The sequence below is a fragment of the Cynocephalus volans genome, chromosome 11 (assembly GCF_027409185.1).
Source record: "Cynocephalus volans isolate mCynVol1 chromosome 11, mCynVol1.pri, whole genome shotgun sequence".
NCBI classification, from domain to species: domain Eukaryota; kingdom Metazoa; phylum Chordata; class Mammalia; order Dermoptera; family Cynocephalidae; genus Cynocephalus; species Cynocephalus volans.
In genome coordinates, this window is record NC_084470.1 from 66,184,134 (window position 1) to 66,206,282 (window position 22,149).

Sequence of the window (22,149 nt, forward strand, 5' to 3'; positions counted from 1 at the left end):
AGTCCCGCATTGTATTTCATTGTCTTATCTCCATAGTTTCCTCCAATCTGTGACAGTTCCTCTGTCTTTTTGTCTTCCCTGGTCTTACAGCAAAATACTATAGCTCTCTAACTGACATTTTTTTTAAAAGATGACCGGTAAGGGGTTCTTAACCCTTGGCTTGGTGTTGTCAGCACCACGCTCAGCCAGTGAGTGAACCGGCCATCCCTATATGAGATCCGAACCCATGGCCCTGGTGTTATCAGCACTGCATGGGCCGGCCCTTCTAATTGACATTTTTGAAGAGTACTACTTGGTTATTTTATAGAATATCTCTCAATTTAGATTTGTCTGGTACTTTCGTGATTCGGTTCAGGTTATGTATTTTTGTCAAGAATACAATAGAAGGATGTGCCTTTCTTGGTACATCTTATCAGGGGGAGTACATGATATTGCCATGTCTTATTACTGGTAATATTAACTCTGACCACTTGATTAAGGTGGTGCTATGGGTTAAATTGTGTCCCCAGAAAAAGATATGTGCAAGTTCTAACTCCGGGTACCTGCGAATGTGACCTTATCTGGAAATAGAATCTTTGTAGATATAATCAAGTTAAGATGAGGCCATACTGTATTAGAGTGGGCCCTAAATCCAGTCACTGGTATCCTTATAAGATGGGGGAAATTTAGACAGAGATGCACAGGGAGAAGATGGTCATGAGACAACAGAGAGTAAGAGACTGGAGTGAAGCATCCATAAGCCAAAGAACACCAAGGACACCAGCAAACACCAGAAGCCAGGAAGGCGAGGAAGGATTTCTCTGCGGGTTTCAGAGGGAGCATGGCTCTGTTAACACCTTGATTCCAGACTTTTAGCCTCCAGAACAGTAAGACAATAACTTTCTCTTGTTTTAAGCGACTTAGATTGTGGTACTTTATTACAGCAGCCTGTAGATGGTATTTTCTGGATTTTTCTCTCTTTTTTTTTTTTGGCTATTTGTTTTCTCTCTCTCTTCTTTTCCCCACTGTGGATTTCTTCACTGTAAAGTTACTACTATTCTCTTGGTAATTCATAGGTATATTGGAGGGGATTCTTTCTGACCAGGTGCATCTTTTTAAATCCAATTCAGGGAGTGTTTTCCCAGTATCTGCAAAGTGCTTCAATGATGTGTATAGGTGTCACCCTCGGGAGAATGTCTCCTGGCTGGACAGGGAGAACCAGAAGGGTGATCCAGACAGAGAACACAAGAGTCAGCATTGGTTGGAGCTAGCAAGGAAGTGGGGCAGGCAAGGTGGTCAACAGGTGGGACATAGCAGACGATACGGGCGTGAAGGACAACACAGGCAGCTATGAGGAGGCCTTCATAGAGCTGTCTGAGCAAGAGAGAAGTAGGGTAGCAGGGACAGCAAGGGGAGCTTCCATGGAGCTCACAATAGCCTCTTCATCCTATTTTGGGGGAATAGAAAAAGAAAATAATGAAATAATTGTCCCTAATTCTAAAATTTCCATTAAAAATTTTTTTCTCTTCTCTTTTCCCTGGCACAGAGCTAATTGACCTGGTGCCATCTGTTATCAGAAAATGAAAGGCAGATAATGAGGCCCAAATTCTAACGGAAACCTGGCTTCATTGATTAGGCCAAATGTGTTTCAGAATTAATAGTTTCTAGACCACAAGGTGAGAAAAGGTCTTTAAACTCAGAACTATATTTTTCCTCCAGAGATGCTTATCAGTGATTTCAACAAAGGGATTATAGGCTTTGTGGACTTTGACAAGCCACCAGAAACAGCTCCTGGAGGGATCCCTTATACCTTTGACTTGGCTAATCTCACACATGGAAGCCACACACACCCTTGTGTTTGCTTTCTCCAGCTGTTTGGTTGCCTTGGCCTAGGCATCCAAGGGAGATCTGGTTTCCTCTTTGAAGAAATGGCTCAACACTTTCCTCTACAAGGTGTTATGAGGAAAACATCCCAATTTCCTTTTTTAAATGAAAAAAACAAATGCTGGCATTTGCCTATTTGTTTTGGTTTTGCTAACGGGGGAACAAATAGAGCCTGGATAAGTAAAATTCACAGAACACCCTGAGTTGGTTCAGTCTCATGCCCAAGCTGCAACCAGGCTGTCGGATTGCTGGGTTGAGGCTCTGACAAGTTTCCAGCTTCCGTCATGGAAGTGCTAAAAACAGATGATAGAGAAGTCACAAGATGGTCTGGACAAATCCACAAATTAAACCATCAACTCTTGGGGCTGTAAAACAGAATGCATTAAGGTTGGAGAGATATTTATTCCCTGTATATCAAGCTCTGTCTTTGCCTGAGGAATCAGCATCTATAGCTTCTGGTCCAAATCTGCCTATGAGGTGGCTGCTTTTTGGGAAGCCTTGGTTAAGGGAGAGGCATCAGGAAGACGTTGGTTGAGCCCAGACAATGCTGGCATGAGCCTCCGCAACCATGCTCAGAGTCCCTTCCCCAAACACAGTTACCCCCAAAAAAGAAATTTTTAAAATGGGGATAGAAAGACACGACACTCAATGACAAGTTTTGTGGTCCTCCTGGCTTCCTTTCCTTCCGGCTCTTCCCTGCTTCCTTCAAGTCCAAAACACATGCTGGCAAAATACTGTAGCTTGCTAATGTTTATATAAACTAAATGGCAAAATGAAGGAAAGGCTGGAGGTGTGGGGCAAGTGAGATGAATTTCATCCAGTATACCCTGCAGAACCAATTAATTTTACTGCAGACTGTAAGAGGGCTAATGTACATGGCATACCATTTTGTTTCTGAGAGAGGACCTCAAGCAAGTTATTATCTTTATTCTTCTCATTATCACTGGATTTTTGACACCACATTGGAAAAGTAACTTGCCCTACTTGCCTGCCATGAGGAAGTTCATTTTTGTTGAATGAAGGTTTATGGTCCAAAAAAAGAATTCAGTAAAATATGGGACTCTCTGAGAGCTAAAACAGGCAGCAGTCTAGGTTATAAACATAATCTCTTAGCAGTGCCAGTAAAATAAAACAGAACCACTGTTTCAGACACTGTATTTTTGGCTAAGGTTTCACTCCTCAATTACTTTCAAAGTTATTCATTTCAGTAAACATTATAAGGGTAAGTCAACATTTGTCCTGGCAGCAAGCCCAAATTTGTTATTTTATTAGTCTGCTACTGGTTAAATTGGCCCAAGATTAAACACATCTAATAAATAGCCCTAAAATATTGGAGTTTAGCAGAAAACCACATTCAAGTTCTCTTACACAGGATGTTACTATTACTTAACCTTGGGCAGAAGGAGAAACGCACACCCACACCCAGGGTAAGTTCCTTTTAGCAAATGCCAGCCCTCATCGCCTGAAACTCTTCTTAGTTCTGCCCAGACATGATGCTACAGACCTTCAGAGAAAGAGGAAGCCAAATATTTAGCTCTCTCTGCGGTCCCTGGCTCTACATCTGCTTTCTGAACTTGAAGCAAAGCTCTCACTCTATCGAGGCAGAAAGGGCCAGATGCTCAGAGCTGAAGCACTTCAAGAGTTTGACCTCCTGGAAAAGTAGGAGGGCTGCCAGCAGAGCTGTGTCTTGGTGGCCCTTATGGGAAGGCCAACCTTGGCCCCAGATGTTGTCTCACAATTATATTCAGGTTATGCATTTTTGGCAAGAATGTCACAGAAGTGATTGTGCCCGCCAAGCCACACCCACCCCCCCAGGTCTGGAAAATGTGGCCACACCTGGAACATCCCTGGTTGGATGATGACAACAAAGTACCTGGAGGTGGCAATGATGGCCTGGTCACAGCCACAGGACTCAGAGTAAAGTCTCTATGGCTTTGGCATTCTGCAGTTAGTCTTTTCGTACTGACTTCTTGCAAACCCTTAGGCGGGATATATGTTCTGCATTTGTTTATCTCTGTAAAAGGGATTCCCTGACTCCTCGATGGGCTAGGCTGGAGGGGAAGGGGGAAAAGGATGCCACAGGATTCCATCTCTGCTTCAAGGTTTGGGGGAAGTAGTGTGTACAGACCTCAAGAGTACTTTAAGGGCATTTTATGGACTCCCTCAGAGCTTAGGAATGAGCAAAAGCTTCTGCAGAACATAATAAGGTCATATCACTCTGGCCTAAAGAATGAGTCAATTCTTTGCAAAGGATCTAAGGACAAAATACGAGCCAATCTTCTGGCCAGAGTGCAATACTGTGTAAACCTGGGCCAACAGTGTAACTTCTACAGGCTTGAATCCCCCCACTGTGAAGTAGGGATGACTCTCCCACCCCCTCACGGAGTTGTTGGAGGATCAGATGAGATTACGTGCACACTATGCTTGGCAAAGGCTCGCCCCAAAGGAAGTCCCCAGTAAATATCAGATTACTACCCTTATTTCTAATGCCCAAGGAGAGGTGTGGTCTCTCCCCCAGCCTGCTCTCTTGAACCTCCTCTACTCCCTGCGGCACTGGATTTTGCCTTGGGCCTCCCAGGGACATGGCTGGAGCTCCATGTCACCTGCCACAATCATACCAATGGCATGCTCTGGCCACTGAGGCTGCTATGAGAACACATACTTTGATTCCACATTCCTGCCTTTTCTTTCTTCCTGCGGCTTTATTATCTGTTTAGTCAAGCTCTGGCTAGATAGAGCAAAACTGGGAGTGGTTTGGCAGGATCCAAGGTTATATGACTGGAGAGGAAAATGTCAGTGGTGAAATCCCAAGATAAGAACCTGAGTCACAGGAGGCAGCCCAGTAGATGGGTCTTGAGGTCTGCATCGAAACCTGCTCCACCTGCCAACACACACATGCACTGCTGAATTATGGGCTAGAAGAGCTGGTTTCCAGTCTTGCCAGAGCCCAGCACTGTCTGGGATTAGGCAATGATATGAACTCCACATGTTCAACTCATGTCAGATGTGGAAGGTGGACACAAAAATAACATGTTACCTTTGGCTTCCAGAGAGGACCACACAGAGCCATAGATGTGTCCTCTCTCTCTCTCATCCACCTGTCATCTTTTGAAGCTCAGTATTATCTTAGCTTCCCAGAAGAGGAAAAAGAAGTACAGAGATGAAAAAGGATGCACAGATCTTAATCTCAATGTCCCCAGGGAAGGACAGACTGTTCCAGCTGAATCGGGGATGATCAAACACATCTCAGGCAGGCAAAGCTGGCAATCAGGTCTGCCATCTGACTGAAGACCAGGCAGGCACCAGGGATCCCACATTTGGCTGCCGGGTAAAACCTACAGGGACATCTGACCAAGGCACCAGGTCAGCAGAAGAAGATGAATCCCTTCTCTTGCTGCACAGTCGTTTTCTGTTTTTGACAAGAACAACGATTTTGAGCAGACAAGCCTTGCAGAGATGTGACTTCCAAAGAGAAATACAAAATACATTCACGGTGCTCCTTGTTAACCCGCAGCTGTCCCTCCTAGCACAAATTATCCTTCAAATGTTGAGTCCATGTGTGTCAGCAGCACATGCCCACACTTAGAAACAGGGAACACAGCACTTGGGTGTTTTAGAACACTTTGCTCACAAATGAGAACAGAATACACTGAAATCTGATTATCCAAAATGGAAAAAGCTACCAGTCAAACCACCACATGGGATTGATTGAATTGGGAATAAAATATTAAAATTCTTAAAACTTTCCTGTTTTTGGCTTTCAGCTGACATCTTACCACCCACTGAGCAATGGTATGTAGAAAAATAAGGTACAAAGCATGTTGTTCAGGAAACTGAGAGGTAGGTAATCTATAATGGATTCATATGGCCTTTCTGTTGCCCCCACAAGCCTCAAATGAGCAGATGAATAGCTTCAAAATGTTATTCTTTTGGAGGGTGTGTGTGTGTGTGTGTGTGTGTGTGTGTGTGTGTGTGTGTGTGTGTGTGTGTGTGTGTGTGTGTGTGTGTGTGTGTGTGTGTGTGTGTGTGTGTGTGTGTGTGTGTGTGTGTGTGTGTGTGTGTCGCGCGCACATGTAGAACACAAAACTGACTTTATTTGTTGAGACAGTTTTCTTTCTGTAGCACATTTTTAATGACAGGAATTTAAAAATGCCCACTAACAATGGATTTTTCCAAAGGCTCATAACAAACACTGGCTCACAGTGCTGTACATTTGCAACCTTGAAACACAGTGATTAAGTGTTATTTCTAACTCTCAGCAATTAATATACAACCAGATGTATCATTATCTACAGTCTATTAGAATGCAGAAGCCTGTGAATATGAAAAAGGATGACAAAGAAGGCAAGGAGCCTCAGAGACCCAGCTCTGCCACCTGCATCACTCTCAGCTCATTTCAATTACAGAGACATAATGGGAAAAATGGATAGACAATGGCAGTCAACTTCAAATGAAAGAAGTAAATACAAACCTGTGATCTGGCTGTTGAGTTTTGTAAAAAACACTGTCTTAGCCCTTGGAGAATAAGTGGTAAGAGGTGCCAATAAAAGTTTCCAGAAAAGACAAGGACAGTTTTGTGGTAAAATTAAAATGGCATTTATCCCTGAGGGAAAGGTCCCTGTGGCAGAGAGGGGCAAAGTTCTCATGTATTTTCCAGCATAGACCACCTACGGGGAGAGGGTTACTTCTGAAGACTGCTGGGGGTCTACACTGGAAGAACAATTTTTCTGGTAAAGGTTCCCCAAACTGGGAAGGGTGCAGGGATGGAGTGAAAGTTTCGCTTACAGGCCAGGCCCTCTTTCCTTCTACCTCCACGTTTAGGAATCAGGCAAGGGGCACTCTTGAGTTTCCAAAGCCAGGCTGGGCAGAGGGGTGGGCAGAGACTACCTGATTCTGCAAAACCTTGGTTAATTGCTATTAAGAAAATTACATGCTGCCAGGCACCCTGCCTACTCACGGATTCTAGCAATCTTCCAGAAACAGCAGTTGTCCTACACCTGACCCAGATGTGACTCTTCTGACTCTGAAGTGCTGAGTAAACAATGGGGGGTATCCTGGGGGTGAGGAGGAGGTAGCACTGGGAGCCACAGAGTCAGCCAATCACCCCTTGCCAGATGCTAGAACACGCACTCTCATCTATTTCATACAGCAACACCATTACCCCATTTTACAGAAGAGCAAGCAGGTGTTCAGAGAAGAGAAATGACTTGCTCCAAGTCATACCCAGTATTGATGGGCAGAGCTGAAATTCAAATTCAAATCTACCTGACTTGAAAGCCTTCCCAGTCACCCCCACACTGACTTCCCAGGATATATAACTTGCTCTTATAAATAATAACATAATAGCAATATACAGAGCGATTTTGCACCAGGCTGTGCCAAAGTGCTTTCTGTGCATTGTTTCTTCAACTTCTCTTAAGTTAGTGCTATTAATAAACCCATTTCACAAAGCAGATAACTGAGACTCAGAGGGGTAAAGTACCATGCCTAAAGTCACACAGCCAGGATTGAGCCCAAGGCTACTACTCAGCAAGGCCTGGGTGTTTAACCACAGTACTGTTAATTTCCTAAGCCAGGTGGGAACCCTGAAGGAAGCGAAGACTGTAGAGGCAGAGGGAGGTAGAGACTGAACAAGGAGTGGAAAAGTAAAAGCTGTTCATTCATCATTCAAGCCCTATCACTGTAGAATCAGCAGCCCCTCTTGACTCCTCCCCCAGCAACTTAGAAAGCCCAGCCAGGTGCACAGGTGTCCTGCTCATATGCCCCCAGCAGACACTGTCCTCTGCTAAGAGCACACCTGGGGACCAGTGGCGGCATTCAGCATCAGGAAGCTCATTGGATAGCCATCTCTCTAATACTCCCCCCTTCCCAGTCTGCCAAGCTCCCCAGTGAGATGACTGCTTCATCACCCCCACTTTACCTTGGTTGATGGCTATTACCTGTATGTTAGGGCTGCTAATGACTTGGTCAAACTCAAGTAGAAATTCCTTGATGGCAGAAAGCATGACCTTGGCTTTTTAACCCCAGGAAAAAAAATTATGTGTACAGTCAGGTCTCAATAAGTATCTACTGACAATTAAGGAGCATTAGGGGTTATTTTTTAGTTGTCCAACTCTTCACCAGCTTGTATCCATCATACTATGGAGTTTCCTCATGTTTCTAACAAAGGATCTATTTATAATTAAAGCACCCTGGCTAATGAATAGGGCACGAAGAACTCAAAGCAACTTAATCCACCCTCATCCTCTTGCTGTGGGTCTCTGTCTGTGGTCAGCACTTGGCTAAGATTCTCAAATGATGTGTGTCAGGTGGGAGGGGGCCTCGGGGACGACGTGCTCCCTGGCTCCCGAGGCCAGGGTGCCTCTCTACCCAGAGCACCCACACAACCCCCCGTTTGAAAGTCATTCTGGGAATAACTGAGAAAACACACTAGATTTTTTTGCTCTACTTGGCAGACATGAATGTGAAGCTTGCCAGTGTGCACAGAACATCATTAGTTTTTAAAAAAAAAAAAAAAAAAAAAAAAGCCCAGTGCCAACCTGGATCCCGGGACAACTGGGTGGTTTTACTTCCTACAAAGGAAAGAGTAATCCCCGAGCAGACCCCTGGGTAGGGATAACTACTCTCAGCTTCTACTCAACTGATCTACATTCAAAATAGATGCTACTGCTGCCAATGGTCTGCTGAGCACTTGCTCTGTGGAAGCCTTTTGTATGCCCATTTCATCTTCCCAATTCCCTCAGAAATTCTCATTTTACAGAAGAGAAAACCGAGGATTAGAGGATGAGTCACTGGTCCAAGGTCTCTCAGCCAAGTGGGAATTTGAATTCAGTTCATTCTGACTCCCAAACCCAGTTCCTAACCACTACACTCTATGGATGCCCCCAATTAAAAAGTAATCTTGCTCAATCCTGTCCCCCAGGGTGAATGGGAAAATTAAGAGGATGAGTTAAATAATTTCTGCTGGAACTTTGGAAATTTGAAGCTTTGAAAAGAAAAAAGATTTATGTTCTTAGCACAGAAATCTAGTTTTATTTTTTTAATTGGCTAACATGTAGTCTAGAATTGTTTTCTATGACACATTAAAGCCAACTTTTATCTACTTAAAAACCTTAATACCTGATGTTTGGATCCTATGCTCAATGTTCAAATTTCAAGTTTGGTCTGCAGGTGACTGTGCCCAAACTTGGGAATTTATTGTTACAGAGTTCTAATCCTACACAAACCCTCAGAATATGCCTAGTGCTCTGTTTCCAAACTCCCAGTACGACCATGACAACTTTTTGCCATATGTAAATATCACCTGAACTATTATGTACTTAACATTTCCTTAAATTATTCATTTTTTACTTAAGTAAACTTATCGTCAAAATAAATATATCACCACCTTAAATGGAAAAATAGTATCCCCTGCCATAAACAGAAACTAGCTAAAAAACTAACCCTGTTAAGTTCTTCTTAGATATTCTTGCCTGACGGAAGCTTCCAAGCCAGAGGACTGCACTTTGTTAAAAAAAAAAAGGGGGTGGGGGTGGGGGGTGGAGATTAGCAAGTGATAGAGAGGTGTTAAAGACATATTAGCTCCAAACTGAGAATTGGCATAATCACAGGATTGGAAGTGAATTGCAAAGGGAAAGTGATTCAAAATTATTTTGTCTTGTCCCTATATCACTTGAGCTGGCACAAGTGGTATGAAACCCACCTTCTGGGAAATAATGATCTAATCCAGTCCTCTCATTACAGGAACAATGAGTCTGAGGTCCTGAGAAGATGAGTCTACTTGTGCCCTGTCCCCAGCTGATCAGGAGCTTTTGTAAGAACTGGCTTAGAAATAAAAGCTGTGTTTCAGAGACCTCCAAAGCAAGCTCCCATTCCTTGATGTTGATGCCAGAGTCAAGCTCGCTCTCCTAGGCCCTTAGAGCCTGGGCAGAAAGCATTCAGAGACTAACAAGAGAAAACAAGGTGTCTGTCTTATGCTCTCTCCTTTAAAACTCTCACATAAGTCACCATCAAACAGTTCAAGCGGAAGGAGGTGGAGGTGACACTTCACCATGAGTCTGTGGCTTACACTTAAAGCCACCATCAGTTTTTCCCTCTTCGAACAGTGTATTTCCTTCTTCACAGTGGTTTCCAACCCCTTCAGCAAGACCACAGCAGAAGTGCTCAAGACAATCACCAACTAGCAAGCAGCATGGCTAATGAGGTATATGAAAATGAGCCAAGACCACCAAAACCTAACAGGGTACTGATGAACCACTCAGACCCCTCCCCCACCTGTGTGAAGTCAAAAATTAAACATAGTCTTCCCAGTGACCTTCAGTTACTTTCTCTGTATTTGCCTGGGGTCATTCTGGACATGCCTGCGTCACTTGGGGGTTATGAAATGTGAGCATGTCTGTATAAGATAACACTTGAGAAGGGAGCTGGTGCTGGCCTTGTGTCCAGGCCAGCAGCATCCGGAGGGCAGCCTTATCACTTAGCCTTCCCGGCCACTAGGCCCAGCTCCATCTCTTTCTACCATCAGCCTATTGTTCCCTTTTTCCTTCTATACCTTCTTCCAGGAAGATTCCAAACTTCCAAATCTGACAACTGGTGGCAGGTGCTAAACATTTACTTTTATATTCTTTGAAAGGCCCTGACACGGCCTCTCAGTTTTATTTAGTTCAGTCAGGATGCCACCTTCTAGCGTCATCTATGGAAAGCGTACCCTTGGGAAATGCTGTATTTCTCCTTACTGTTTATTGCTTCTGCTGTAAACCTTGGATCTGCAGAGCTCAGAAAGACATCATTTTAGGATATGTCACCTACATGTATAAGTTTGTGTCTATACATTCTTCATGGGCTTTTTGTTTTCTCTTAGTCATCTCACATCAAATATAAAGTAAAGCCTTATAGTTGGATTTTCTGGAGTGCAGGTCAAGGGAAAGGCTTGCTGGTCCACTGGCCCCCCAGGCAAGGTCACTGTGTACAATGTTCTGGCTAACTTTAATGGGGTTCACTTTGAACACCCTGTCCCTTCCCCACCCCCCAAAATAGACAGTGCTGCATACAACTGACCCCACTCAGGAATATGACTGGCTTAGGTCAACACTGTGGCATTCCAAGAGGTCAAGGCTGGGCAAGGAAGGACCAACATTTTGGCCCTGCCTCCTAATCTCTCTGAATCTCTGTTTCCTCAGTTGACAAAAAGGACAGTCCTAGCCTTGGTCGGCTCCTTGCTATCTGAACACAGGATGGTATTGCTAGGAATTTAGTGAGCACAAAGAAAAAGAGGGTGCTCTGATCACAACATGCCTTCCCCCACTTCTATACATCCCATGTGCATATATATAGGTTTAAATTGGTTACATTGTATATACAATTATGCTCAACCTTTTTCTTTAGTTTTTCCAGGTACATTAGGGTATTCCTGTTTGCCAGTAGGTAATTGTGGCAAATAATGCCACTGACCCCTGTGCCAGAGGCCATGGTTCATGGAGCTATTCGCCTATTATAGGACAGAAAGGTTACTGGCTTTTCTGGCTATCATAAATAAGTAGGAAAACAAAAGAAAAAAGTAGGAAAGGATGCTATACTGGAATCAGGTAGTCAGACTTCAAGCCCCAGCTATTCCATTCCCATCTGTATGATCCTGGCAAATCACTGAACCTCCCTGACCCTTGGTGTTCTCATCTTTAAAGTGAGGATAATTATACTCAGGTGAGTCAAAAAATATGCAAGTGCTCTGAAACTACACAATGCACAGATGTAAAGTATGGACACTATTGCAAATAATGTCATTATGAACAACGCTGGACACACAGCTTCCCCCACTCCTCCCACCAAGAGCTATAATACTTGATCCAAAGATTTCAACCTTTTTTGTCTCAATATGCACAAAGAAGTGCATTACTTTCCTGCAACATCTGCGGCACTGGGTTTTAACATGTCTTTAAAATAGTTGCAATATCAATTAGGGATGAAATAGCACCTCATTATTGTTTGCCTTTTTCATTTCTATAATTTCTATTAGAGCGAACATTTAAAATAATCTTTACTTTCATTGTTCCTTGTGTGTGAAGTGCCTATTAGTGTCTTTTGCTCTTTTGTCCATGGATGTCCTGGGGTATTCTTTTACACCAGTATTTATATGATAAAGATATCAATTTTTGGTCTGTCATCTTTATTTCAAAAATCTTTTTCAATGTCTATTTCTTTTTCAGTTGTTTTCTAGTCTGTTTCTCCTGTCTAAGGGAACATATTACACATAAAAGAAATCCTGTTTATTGATACAGCACCATACAGTGTCTTTGGACTGATCAATACTCAAGATTTCTAGGCACACTGAGGATGTCCAGAAGAAACAAGGAAGGATGAGAAAGAGATAGGACAGTTTGTCACATTTGGAAAAGTTAGAGGAACCAGGAACCTTTAGCCAGGAGAAGAAAAGCACCTGAGGGAAGGAAGGGGGTGGGGAATACATGCATACGTGGAGGAAAAATGGGGAGAGGGACCGCAATTTTCAAATATTTAAGGGGATAACACATGAGAAGGTATTACTGTATAATATATACAGCTCCAGAAAGCAACGTTACAATCAAGAAAGGATTTTCTCATGATCTATACTGAATAGAGACAAGAGTACAGGGTCTTAGAAGGTTATGAGCTCTCTGTCCCTGAAAGTGTTTAAGCAAACATTGAATGGATCCAGCAGTGGATAAGAATTGGGCTACATGTTCTCAACAGGCCTTTCCCACTCTGAGGTTCTCTGATGCAATGGCCCTGGGTCATTTCCGGGAGGTTGGTTGGTTTGTTTGTTTCATAAATCTCGGGGGGGAAAAAGCGCCTGTTTTGCTACTCCTTTCTTCCTCATCTTAAGAGCCAGAAAGAAAAAAATAAAAAAGTCCAGTGAATTTACCGTTAAGGTTCTGGTTCAGCTCCAATTAATTGAAGTTTACTAATAATTGGAGCTGCCAGCCAGCCTCCAAAAAAAAAAAAAAAAAAAAAAAATGGGGCTGCCTTCTCACGAAAGGACACAATGGCCCAAACACAGAATGTCCAGGCACAAGTGTTCTAGGCTTAGAAAGAACCACTTCTTTCCCAGCCAGTTGAAGGTTCAGAAGTCTTTCTTGATTAACTTGTGATACAGCTTCTTCTATGCTAGTAGCTGGTGTCAATTTATTTAAAAAAAAAAAAAAAAAAAAAAAGGAAGGCATTAGGAACCATGGGCCTTCACTCCTGACAGTCCATGAGCCAACACAAGAATAAATGGTAATGCAATCACAGCAATTTCCTCATTTCGTGTGTGATCTCTACCCATTACGAACACTGACAAATTATAGAAAGCAACTGCACACATACATCACAAATGATGTAGCCCTTCCACACGCATAAACACCATTAATAACAATTACATTTACACAGGACTTTGCAAAATTAGGATATGATCAGTAATTTATTTCCACTTAGTAGTTATGAAAACAGTGGCTCCAGTCCAGGATTTTACAGGCAATCACACAGTGTCTTGAGAAAATGACACAATTTGCAAATATGTAGGTAGTGGTTGGGCCTTCCAGTTATTGGTTTACTTGGAAGGCTGGTGGTTAATTTAGATAAGCAAAATGACTAATAAAAGAACTAACGGTGTCACCTTCACAGAGCTGAGCATGCAGAATTTTGCCAAGTACCAGCTCCTTGGTCTTGAGAAACACAAATGGAAATTAACAAAACCCTCCCAAATGGGGGCTTACAAACCCCACTCCTGTGGGTTGCAGCCATTCTATGAAGTAGGCTGACAGAAGCATTGCCTAATGGTGGGGTCTCCCATCCAGACACTCAGGGAAAAAATGGGCTCTCAACTGTCAGGCAATTTGTTCAGGCAGGCGGGTTCATCCTTCCTGTGTTATGTGGTGAAGAGACCAGTGATTTCATCATTTAGAGGCAATGTGATGTGGTTGTCTAAGTACAGACTTCAGGGTCAGCCTGGGTTGTGAGGCTTGGCTCCTCCACCTAGTAGCCCAGGCATGCTGGAAAGGCCACTACCCTGCTCTGAGTCTCGGTTTCTTCTACGAAAAGGGGCAATAATACCTACCTCACAGGATTGTTGTGACAATGATTAAAGCTCTTCATGAACTGCTGTGTGTAAAACAGCATTCAGGAAATTAGGATGGTGATCATGATGTTTCTTAAAACTGTTTTAAGGATCTATTTTAAGATGCAGAGGTCTTGATGATGATGATATTTATTCAGCACTTACTATGTGCCAGGCTCTACGCTAAGCATTGCACATAAATCATCTCATTTGACCCTCACTATGGTCCCGGAAAGTAGAACTATCATCATCTCTATTTTACCATTGAGGAAACTGAGGTTTGGAGAGGCACAGTAGCTTGTCCAAGGTCATACTACTAGTAGGTGGTAGAAATAGCACTAGGACCCAGGCAGTCTTATTCCAGAGTTGATGCCTTGAGCAATCTTAAATGTACATGTGTAAAGTCAACATATTTTCCTCTAATAAACCTGTTCCTAGTTCATGTGCATCTTGGAGGCCCAAGGTCCCCAAGATACTTTTCTAACTAAACAAGCCTCAGGATGATGGCCCAAAGACCAGAACCAGATCCTATCAGCAAGTGATAGCTTTTCCCTGGGTAACTCTGTGTGGCTCCCCACCCAGCAAGATCTCTGAGGTCACCTGATTCATGGAGCCTATTTATTTAGTCATCTGAAGAAATCCTAGGGTGCTAACTGCAATGACTCCTTATGACTATTTCCATACAGTTGATCATATACACTGTCAGTTCAATACCATATGACAAAATTCCAAGAAATGTACAAATTACTGGAAACCAGCAACCCTTCAGCTCTCCAGTTGGCATTCAAGGAGTACAGCCCAGGTGCATACAATTTTCAAATATACTTGTTGACTGATGGAGGCCATAAATCATGGCAGGAGCATAGAGTTCATCTTGCCCTTTAGAGCTTCAGCTTTAAAGGTACCTTCTCAGTTATATAAAGTGTTCAAGATTATATATTTTAAAGATAATATTTTAAAGTGTTTTGCCGGACAGCAGCAAAAAAAAAAAAAAAAAAAAAGTGCTTTGCATGTCTGTTACGATTTGTATTCCCCCCCCCCCCCCCCGCTTTTTTTCCATGGAGGTAAACACCCTTAAATGCTACAAGGGATGCCAGTATTAAGTGCTGGACTAAATCCATCAGGAAATCTGGCATTGGATCTTGGCTCAGCTGCTGATTTTCTTTGTGGCTTTCTGCAAGTCACCTCCCCTCAGTGTTCTTCATGAAGTGGAGAGAATAATGCATGCCTTATGTTAACCTTACAATACGGCTGGGGTCTCAAGTGAGACACTAGACGTGTAGAACTAGAAAAGAGATAGAACTCTAGGTGCATGTCACCTAGAGATAGTCATTTCCAGCTGCATGTCATTATTCCTAGGGCCATACAGGCTACTGGCCAAGTTAAAATCAGAACCTGTAATTATGAGATCCAGAGCAGTAATGCAACTATTCACAAGATAGGCATATGGGCTATATGCTGCAAACTTTTAAAACCAAGAGACAAAGGCTACAAATACCACTAACTAACTGAGGCCTAATCCTGACCAATATCTAAGATGGTGAATCCTAAAACCAAAAGTAAGTTGTCTACTAAATTGTCAGATATATTCTTAGAAATAACAGAAATACCTCTTTGTATTTTCATTAAAAATGAAATAGACCTAAAACTCTTAAAAGCTTCTCCCCAGGCTCTGGAATCCTTAGCCAATGTGTCCACTCACCTGAATCTTCTTTCTTTAAAAGCAAACCTCACCATGGGGAAACAGTGATTTTTTAACTTAGAATCAGTGTAATTCATTAGAGCTAACAGTTCTCTTTTTAGTCACTTTATCAGATGTTCAGAGCAATATTATAATCCATGTAGACTATTCTTAAAAGTTTAAAATAGTTAACTTAATGAAAATAAAAATAAGTTAAAAATATACAATTTTTTACTTTCACTGGAAACTATCACTAAAATAAAAAAATTACAAAGCACTTAAATTAAATCTTGAGTAGAAATCTTATTTGCTTTTAAGAGAATGTTTATTTGCACATTTTTTACTCAAGTGTATTGTTATCAAATGCACATCAGTGACACTTGCCTGCTCCCCATGAGCTTTTTCCTAAGAGGCCTTCCCCAGCACACTTGCTACAGCGACAGGAGCGACAGGAGAGAATGCTAGAAGGCATTTGCCAATGCCATGCTGTGCACACTGCTGTCCCTACAGCAAATTCAGAACGAACAGCCATTACATGTTTAAAGGGCACAGGTGCTCTGCTGCAACTGCCTTTGAAGGTGAACCAGTCCTATTTTCCCAGAAAACCCTTTGGGTAGACCTGTTTTTCTTTTTATTATAACCACATTATTTCTACAAAGAAAACGATCAATCTTAAAAAAAAAAATACTTTCCGAGGAATTAATAGTCAATGACTAGTTTATAAACAATTACATAATTATGTTTTTCAAAAGGCAGAAAAGTGAATGCTGTTTTTCAAACATTTACAAATTCTGATGACACCTACTGGTAGAAAATATATTTCAGCTAACAGCTTATGAAGGGGAAGCTAGGCCTACAACAACAGTTGGCTGCTTTTTGCACTGATAATGAAACAAAAAAAAATACCCCCTAATCTCACTTAGGTTTCTTTTTCCAACTTTGCCTATCGCCATTATCAGGCATTTATCTGCCAGATCAATAATACTAAAAGACATCTCTGCCTCAAGGAGTATAAAGCATACTTCTCCTCTGATTTAAACACTAAAGAACAAACAAACCTCAATGGTGATAACTGAAAAATATTTACCAACTATTTCCAAAAATTCTTCTTCCCCCAACCTTATTCTCACACAAGGACATTCCCATAAAAGGACAGTAGGTCATATTTTATAATCAGGATCCAGCTACCAGTAAAGAAAATTAATATTTGACATCTGATGATACGTTTCTTTCATCAATTTGTGATATGGACATATCTATATTCTACATATAAGAAAAGACTAAACAGATGAGTTTTACCTAAGCCTTTGGCTAAATTACTAAAAAAACACAGGACTAAGTGATAGTAAGAAGGGACTGGCTAGAGTCCAGAGCCGTTCTCACTATTCTTTTCTTTGGCCCATTTCAATTTATTAATTAAATTGGTTATGTTTTTCTTCCTTCCAAAAGGAGTTTAAGGGGGCATCAGCCCCACTGCTCCTACAATCATTAAATTATGACGTTCCCACTGAAAAATCATTATAGCCATTCCAAGCTTGAACAACCCGAATTCTGTGCAGGTGCTGTCCTGTCAAAACTTAAATAAGAATCCAAATGCCAGTAGGGACATCACACTTCCATGGCTGCTGGGAACAAAAACTCTTTGTGAAAATATTCAACTGAGTTGGGGTCTGGGATAGGGATGGCGGGAGAAATCAGTTTGCACTCACCTTACAAAAAGCTGAGTACAACCAGAGACTGGAGTCCTGTCAGCTTGGAATAGCTCTTATTAGAGGCAATGAATCGTTGATTCATTGAGCTGTCCTCCCAAATATACATAATTCAGTGAGCCAAGCACACACAGCTGAACAGATCCAAGGGTGGTGGCTAGGTGGAACCCCGAGAATGCTGTGACAAGGTCCGATGTACACCTGCCTCCAGACTTTCCCCGGTCGTGGTGGTTATGTTGGTGGAGTGACATGAGGGAGAGTGGAGATCTCCCAGATACACACATGAGCAGCAGTGATGAGCTGGATGCTGTGGGTTCCACTCTAGTTTGGCTACAGCAAAGCTGTAGTCTAGTGAAAGCAACTGCATTCCCCAAGACCCTCAAAGAAAGGTGGGATGCTTTCTCCTCCAGCTGAACCCAACCTTTAAGGCCAAAGGACAAGTCGCGAGGACTCCCTCACATCACCCTCAAAGCACAGGAAAGTTCCCACAAAGGGGAATGTTTCCAGTGTTCCAAGGCAGCTTTCCACCACCCTGAGGAGTTTAATTCATTTTCAGGATCCATGTGGGAGACATTCAAATTACTCATGTTGCCTCAGACCCCCAGCTGAATTATCCCCCTGCCACAGGTGACAAGTCAAGGTGCTGTGTCCAGTCTTTGCCAAACATCTGCAAGGCTAAGTTTGACAGGTGGAGAAGAAGGTAGGGGTCTCCAACAACTTCGCTCTGCTCTCCCACCTGGGCAAGAGGAAACATTTGCTTAAAGGGTAGTTCTTCCCTGACATCTGGGCCTGCTGACACAGTAGGAAAAGTCCCTCTGCTGGGTCTAGACGGAAGATCCACAGACTGAGAGCCATGCAGCACGCCGCAAGCAAGAGAGGTAGGGGCAAGGAGGCGGCTGCCCCCAGGCCGGCGCGAAGAGGGACAGGGACAGAGGAGGGGTGGGAGGGAAACAGAGGGACAGGGTGAGAGATGGAGACAGGCAGTCACAGAAAGAGTGTGTGATAGATGGAGAGAAAGAGAGGCACACAGAGAGTGAGAGAGGGAAACACAGACAGTGACACAGGGAGGGCGCCGAGAGGGTGAGAGCTGGAGGGAGACAGAGGGACAGGCAGATGGACCTGGAGAGGTCCAGGTGGAGCGCGCGGCCCTACCTCGGCGTCCTTGGCCGGACTGCTGGTCGGGGGTACCTCCAGGCTGCAGTTCGCCCTCTTGACCGTGAGGTAGAAGGGGTAATCCTTGGCCACCATGGCGGCTGCCGGGCCTGCCCTTTGGGATGTCACCGCTGACCCCAGACGACTACAAAACTCCCAGGCGAAAGGGGGCCCCAGCTCCACCGTGCCGTGCCGGGAGGCGGCGGCGACACAGAGACAGACAGCCGGTTTCCAGCCTGGCGGGACCCGACTCTGCGCTCCGGCTGAAAGAGGGCGGGGCCTCGGTGGCCCGCCCAGCGCTGGGGCGGGGCGGGGTGCCGGCTCGGCCCCGCCCCCTGCGTCCTGGGAGTGCCCAGGTGCCGCCCTGCGGACACCCTCAGGGGCCGCGACCGGGAGGGGCGGTCCCACGGCGGAAAGGGACTTTTCCCTCCCGCCAGCCCTCGGCCGGGGGTCCCCCCGCGAGAGGGACGCGATTGCCGGGCCACCCAACCCAGTGACAGCTCCATTCCGGCTCCCGCTCCCCGGTACTCTCGAGGGTGAATAGGCGGCGGATTGAAAAGAGGTTGGGGCGAAGCTGGAGGAGAGGAGGCCTGGGCAGAAGCTGGGCGGAGGAAAGGGGCCTATGGGGAAAGCTAGAGCTTTAAAAGTCCTCATTAAAAAGAGTTGGTATTCTGTCTTGCCTTATTCCCAGGCCATTCTCCTCTGCATATATATATATATATATATATATATATATATATATATATATATATATATATCGTATATATATATGTATATATATATATATATATACGTATATATATATATGTATATATATATACGTATATATATATACGTATATATATATATGTATGTATATGTATAATAATATATGTATGTATATGTATATGTATATATGTGTGTGTGTATATATGTATATGTGTATATATATATATATTTTTTTTTTTTTTTAATGAAGTCATTGGTGCATAATCTACAAACAGTAAAATGTACCCATTTTAAGTGTACTATTCTTTAAGGTCTGACAAATGGAAATACTCGTGTAACCCCTCCACAATCACGATACAAAACATTCCCCCCCCCCCTTTCCAGAGAGTTCCCTCGAGACCTTTTCCCCTCCACCCACTCTGAAACATGACAAGGTTGTTAAGAGGACAGGGTCTGTTTAAAATATGAAGCTGTGTATCCCTGGCCAGGCGCTACCACACCTTTCTGGATCCTTTCTAGAGAAACATTGACATTTTACATGCCCAAGGAGGCAATTATAAGGTCATTTGCTGCAGCCCTGTGTGGGGTAGTTAAAAAAAAACAAAACTGGAAACAATGGTAATATCTATCAATAGGGAGTGCTTAAATAAACTGTCCTTGCTGTGGAATACCACCCAGCAGCAGTCCAAAAGAAGATGGGAATATGGGTGTGGCATGGAAAGATCTCCAATGTATTAGGTTCTGTTTAAAAATAAATACAAGACCTGCTCGTGGCTCACTCAGGAGAGTGAGGTGCGGGTAACACCAAGGCCACGGGTTCGGATCCCATATAGGGATGGCCGGTTCGCTCAATGGCTGAGCGCTGTGTTGACAACACCAAGAGATCCCCTTACCGGTCATCTTTTAAATAAATAAATAAATAAATGATTGCGGAGTAAGCACAGTACAATACCATTTGTGTTAAAAACACATCTGGAAAAGAATACCGTATATTTTCTATGGAGACATATTTGAAGGTAAATAGCATCAAACACTGGAAGTATACACAGCAAATTTACCAGTTCCCTTTTGGCTAAGGGGAGGCACCTGGGATTAAAGGATTAAAGGTAATGGACAAAGGAGACTTTAAATTCATAGATAATGTTTAAAAAACTTTTTATAAGAAAAATATATCAGTGTATTACTTGGGTAATTAGAAATGAAATCAATTTTTTAATATTAAAATTGTTATTATCTCCAAAATTATTTTGTAGTCTTGCACAGATGAATTTTTTCTCCCCTCATGGGAAAGTTGTGGCTGCATCAAGTGGTGGGCTGGGGCGACACTGTCCTTTATTTCTACTTTGTGGGGGTGTGGGAGGTAGTGAGAATGGAAATATCTAGTCCCTATTTTGGTGTTCTCTGCTTCCAGCTGAGGCCAGAACCTAGCAGTTCCTACTTTTCAGGCAGGAAATCTTAAAAAATATAGTTCTTTTGTCCCAGGTACCAAACCCACATCCTGGCACTAAATCCACCCACCTTCCTGCCCAGCTGGTGTAGACAAACCGCCTCTGGAAGCAGGGAGAATCTGGCCCAGTTTAGCCAGTTGCTATTGCCACACATGTAAAGGGGGCTCCTGAATGAATGGGTTCCAGCTGAGATTGAAGACAGCACCTCAGTTTTTTCCCTCTCAAATATACAACCTACAGCTATGGGAAAAAATGGCTGAAGAGGAGGTATGGGGTGGGAAGAAGCGCCTCAGAGCCACTGATTTTTCCTACTTATATTCCTAAACAAACTTGAACTTTTTAGCCTGAGCTGCAATGACGGGGAGCTCACACAGGTGATCCGCCCTCAAGCTTGGCCAAGTTTGATGGGGGGAGTGAGAGGAGCCCAACCAAAGCATCCACTGATGAACTATGCAGCCAAAGCAGGGTCAGGAGGAGTGCATCACTCAAGGCTAGCCTGGCCACTGAGGATTTGACCCAAAGTATCTGGAGCTGTTCCTTAATCCCTTCCTCTCTCTGCTCTTCTGGTCCTCACAGACCCACCATTTCAACTAGAAGGCTCTGGTCATCAACAGCCTTTTCGGGGACAGGCTTTGATTCTCACTGGAGCTCACTGGGCCTAATTCGCCAGTTGGAAAATTAACTTACAGCACTTGGTGAAGAAAACAGTCTGTCCTGCAAATTCTGACAGTCCTGGGACCGGGCTTCTCACTGCAAGTATCCTCAGGACTGAGCTGGGAGTCTGACGTTCCATGAGTCCAGTGTAATAATAAATAAACCCTAAGAAATGGACGGGGCTTTAACCTCAACTTTAAGTGCAACTATTACAGAGCAAAGAATAGTCACGTGGGTTGATGAGAAGGCTGCCATATCCCATTTTCTCTTAAAACTTTTCTTTGCCCTCCTTATAAGACACTGGAATCATAAAAATCAATGAATATACAGGGCGACACAACATATATACAGAAAACTTATAAGTCTTTTCCACTAAACACGTTAGGCAAAGACAGACAACAAGACAAAGGCAGAGAGATTGCTAATGGCCTGTAATAATTTAAATAGTACTGCAAAAAAGCATTAGCTCCAAAATGAGTGTGAACAGGAAGATGGAAATCTGGAGTTCCCTTAGGTGGTCTGATTCTTCCAAGCTTCTCATAGTACGAATGTCTCTCCACTCTGATTAGGATTCTAGTGTTTAAAGACATATATTTTTGGTTCAATAAAGCCTATAAACTCAAGCTGGCAATTTTGGGTACATACAAGCCGTGTATGTGATCCTTGAGACTTTTAAAGAATTTTCAAGGATATTTTTGACCCCATGCAATTTCCACCTTGTGCCCAGACTTCAGAACTTCCCCCATGTGTAATACACTGCACCACCATTAGCAGACTTGGGGTCTGGCACTCTAACCAGGGGTGTTAGTGACCAAAGACTGTCAGAAAACAGGCTTCCCTACAGGAGGGTTCCCGATCACATCC

The 22,149-nt window shown here is 43.3% G+C and overlaps 1 protein-coding gene across 2 annotated transcripts in view; it reads right to left on the bottom strand.

Annotated features, from left to right (window-relative positions):
- ARHGEF3 (Rho guanine nucleotide exchange factor 3) overlaps window positions 1-18,698 on the bottom strand; it is a 63,371-nt gene extending 44,673 nt beyond the window's left edge. For both annotated transcript variants that reach the window (XM_063114179.1, XM_063114180.1), the window contains exon 1: window positions 18,476-18,698. In XM_063114179.1, the coding sequence (XP_062970249.1) occupies window positions 18,476-18,571 (96 nt within the window). In that variant the 5' untranslated portion in view covers window positions 18,572-18,698. The remainder of the gene's footprint in view (window positions 1-18,475) is intronic.
- Window positions 18,699-22,149: the final 3,451 nt, after the last annotated feature.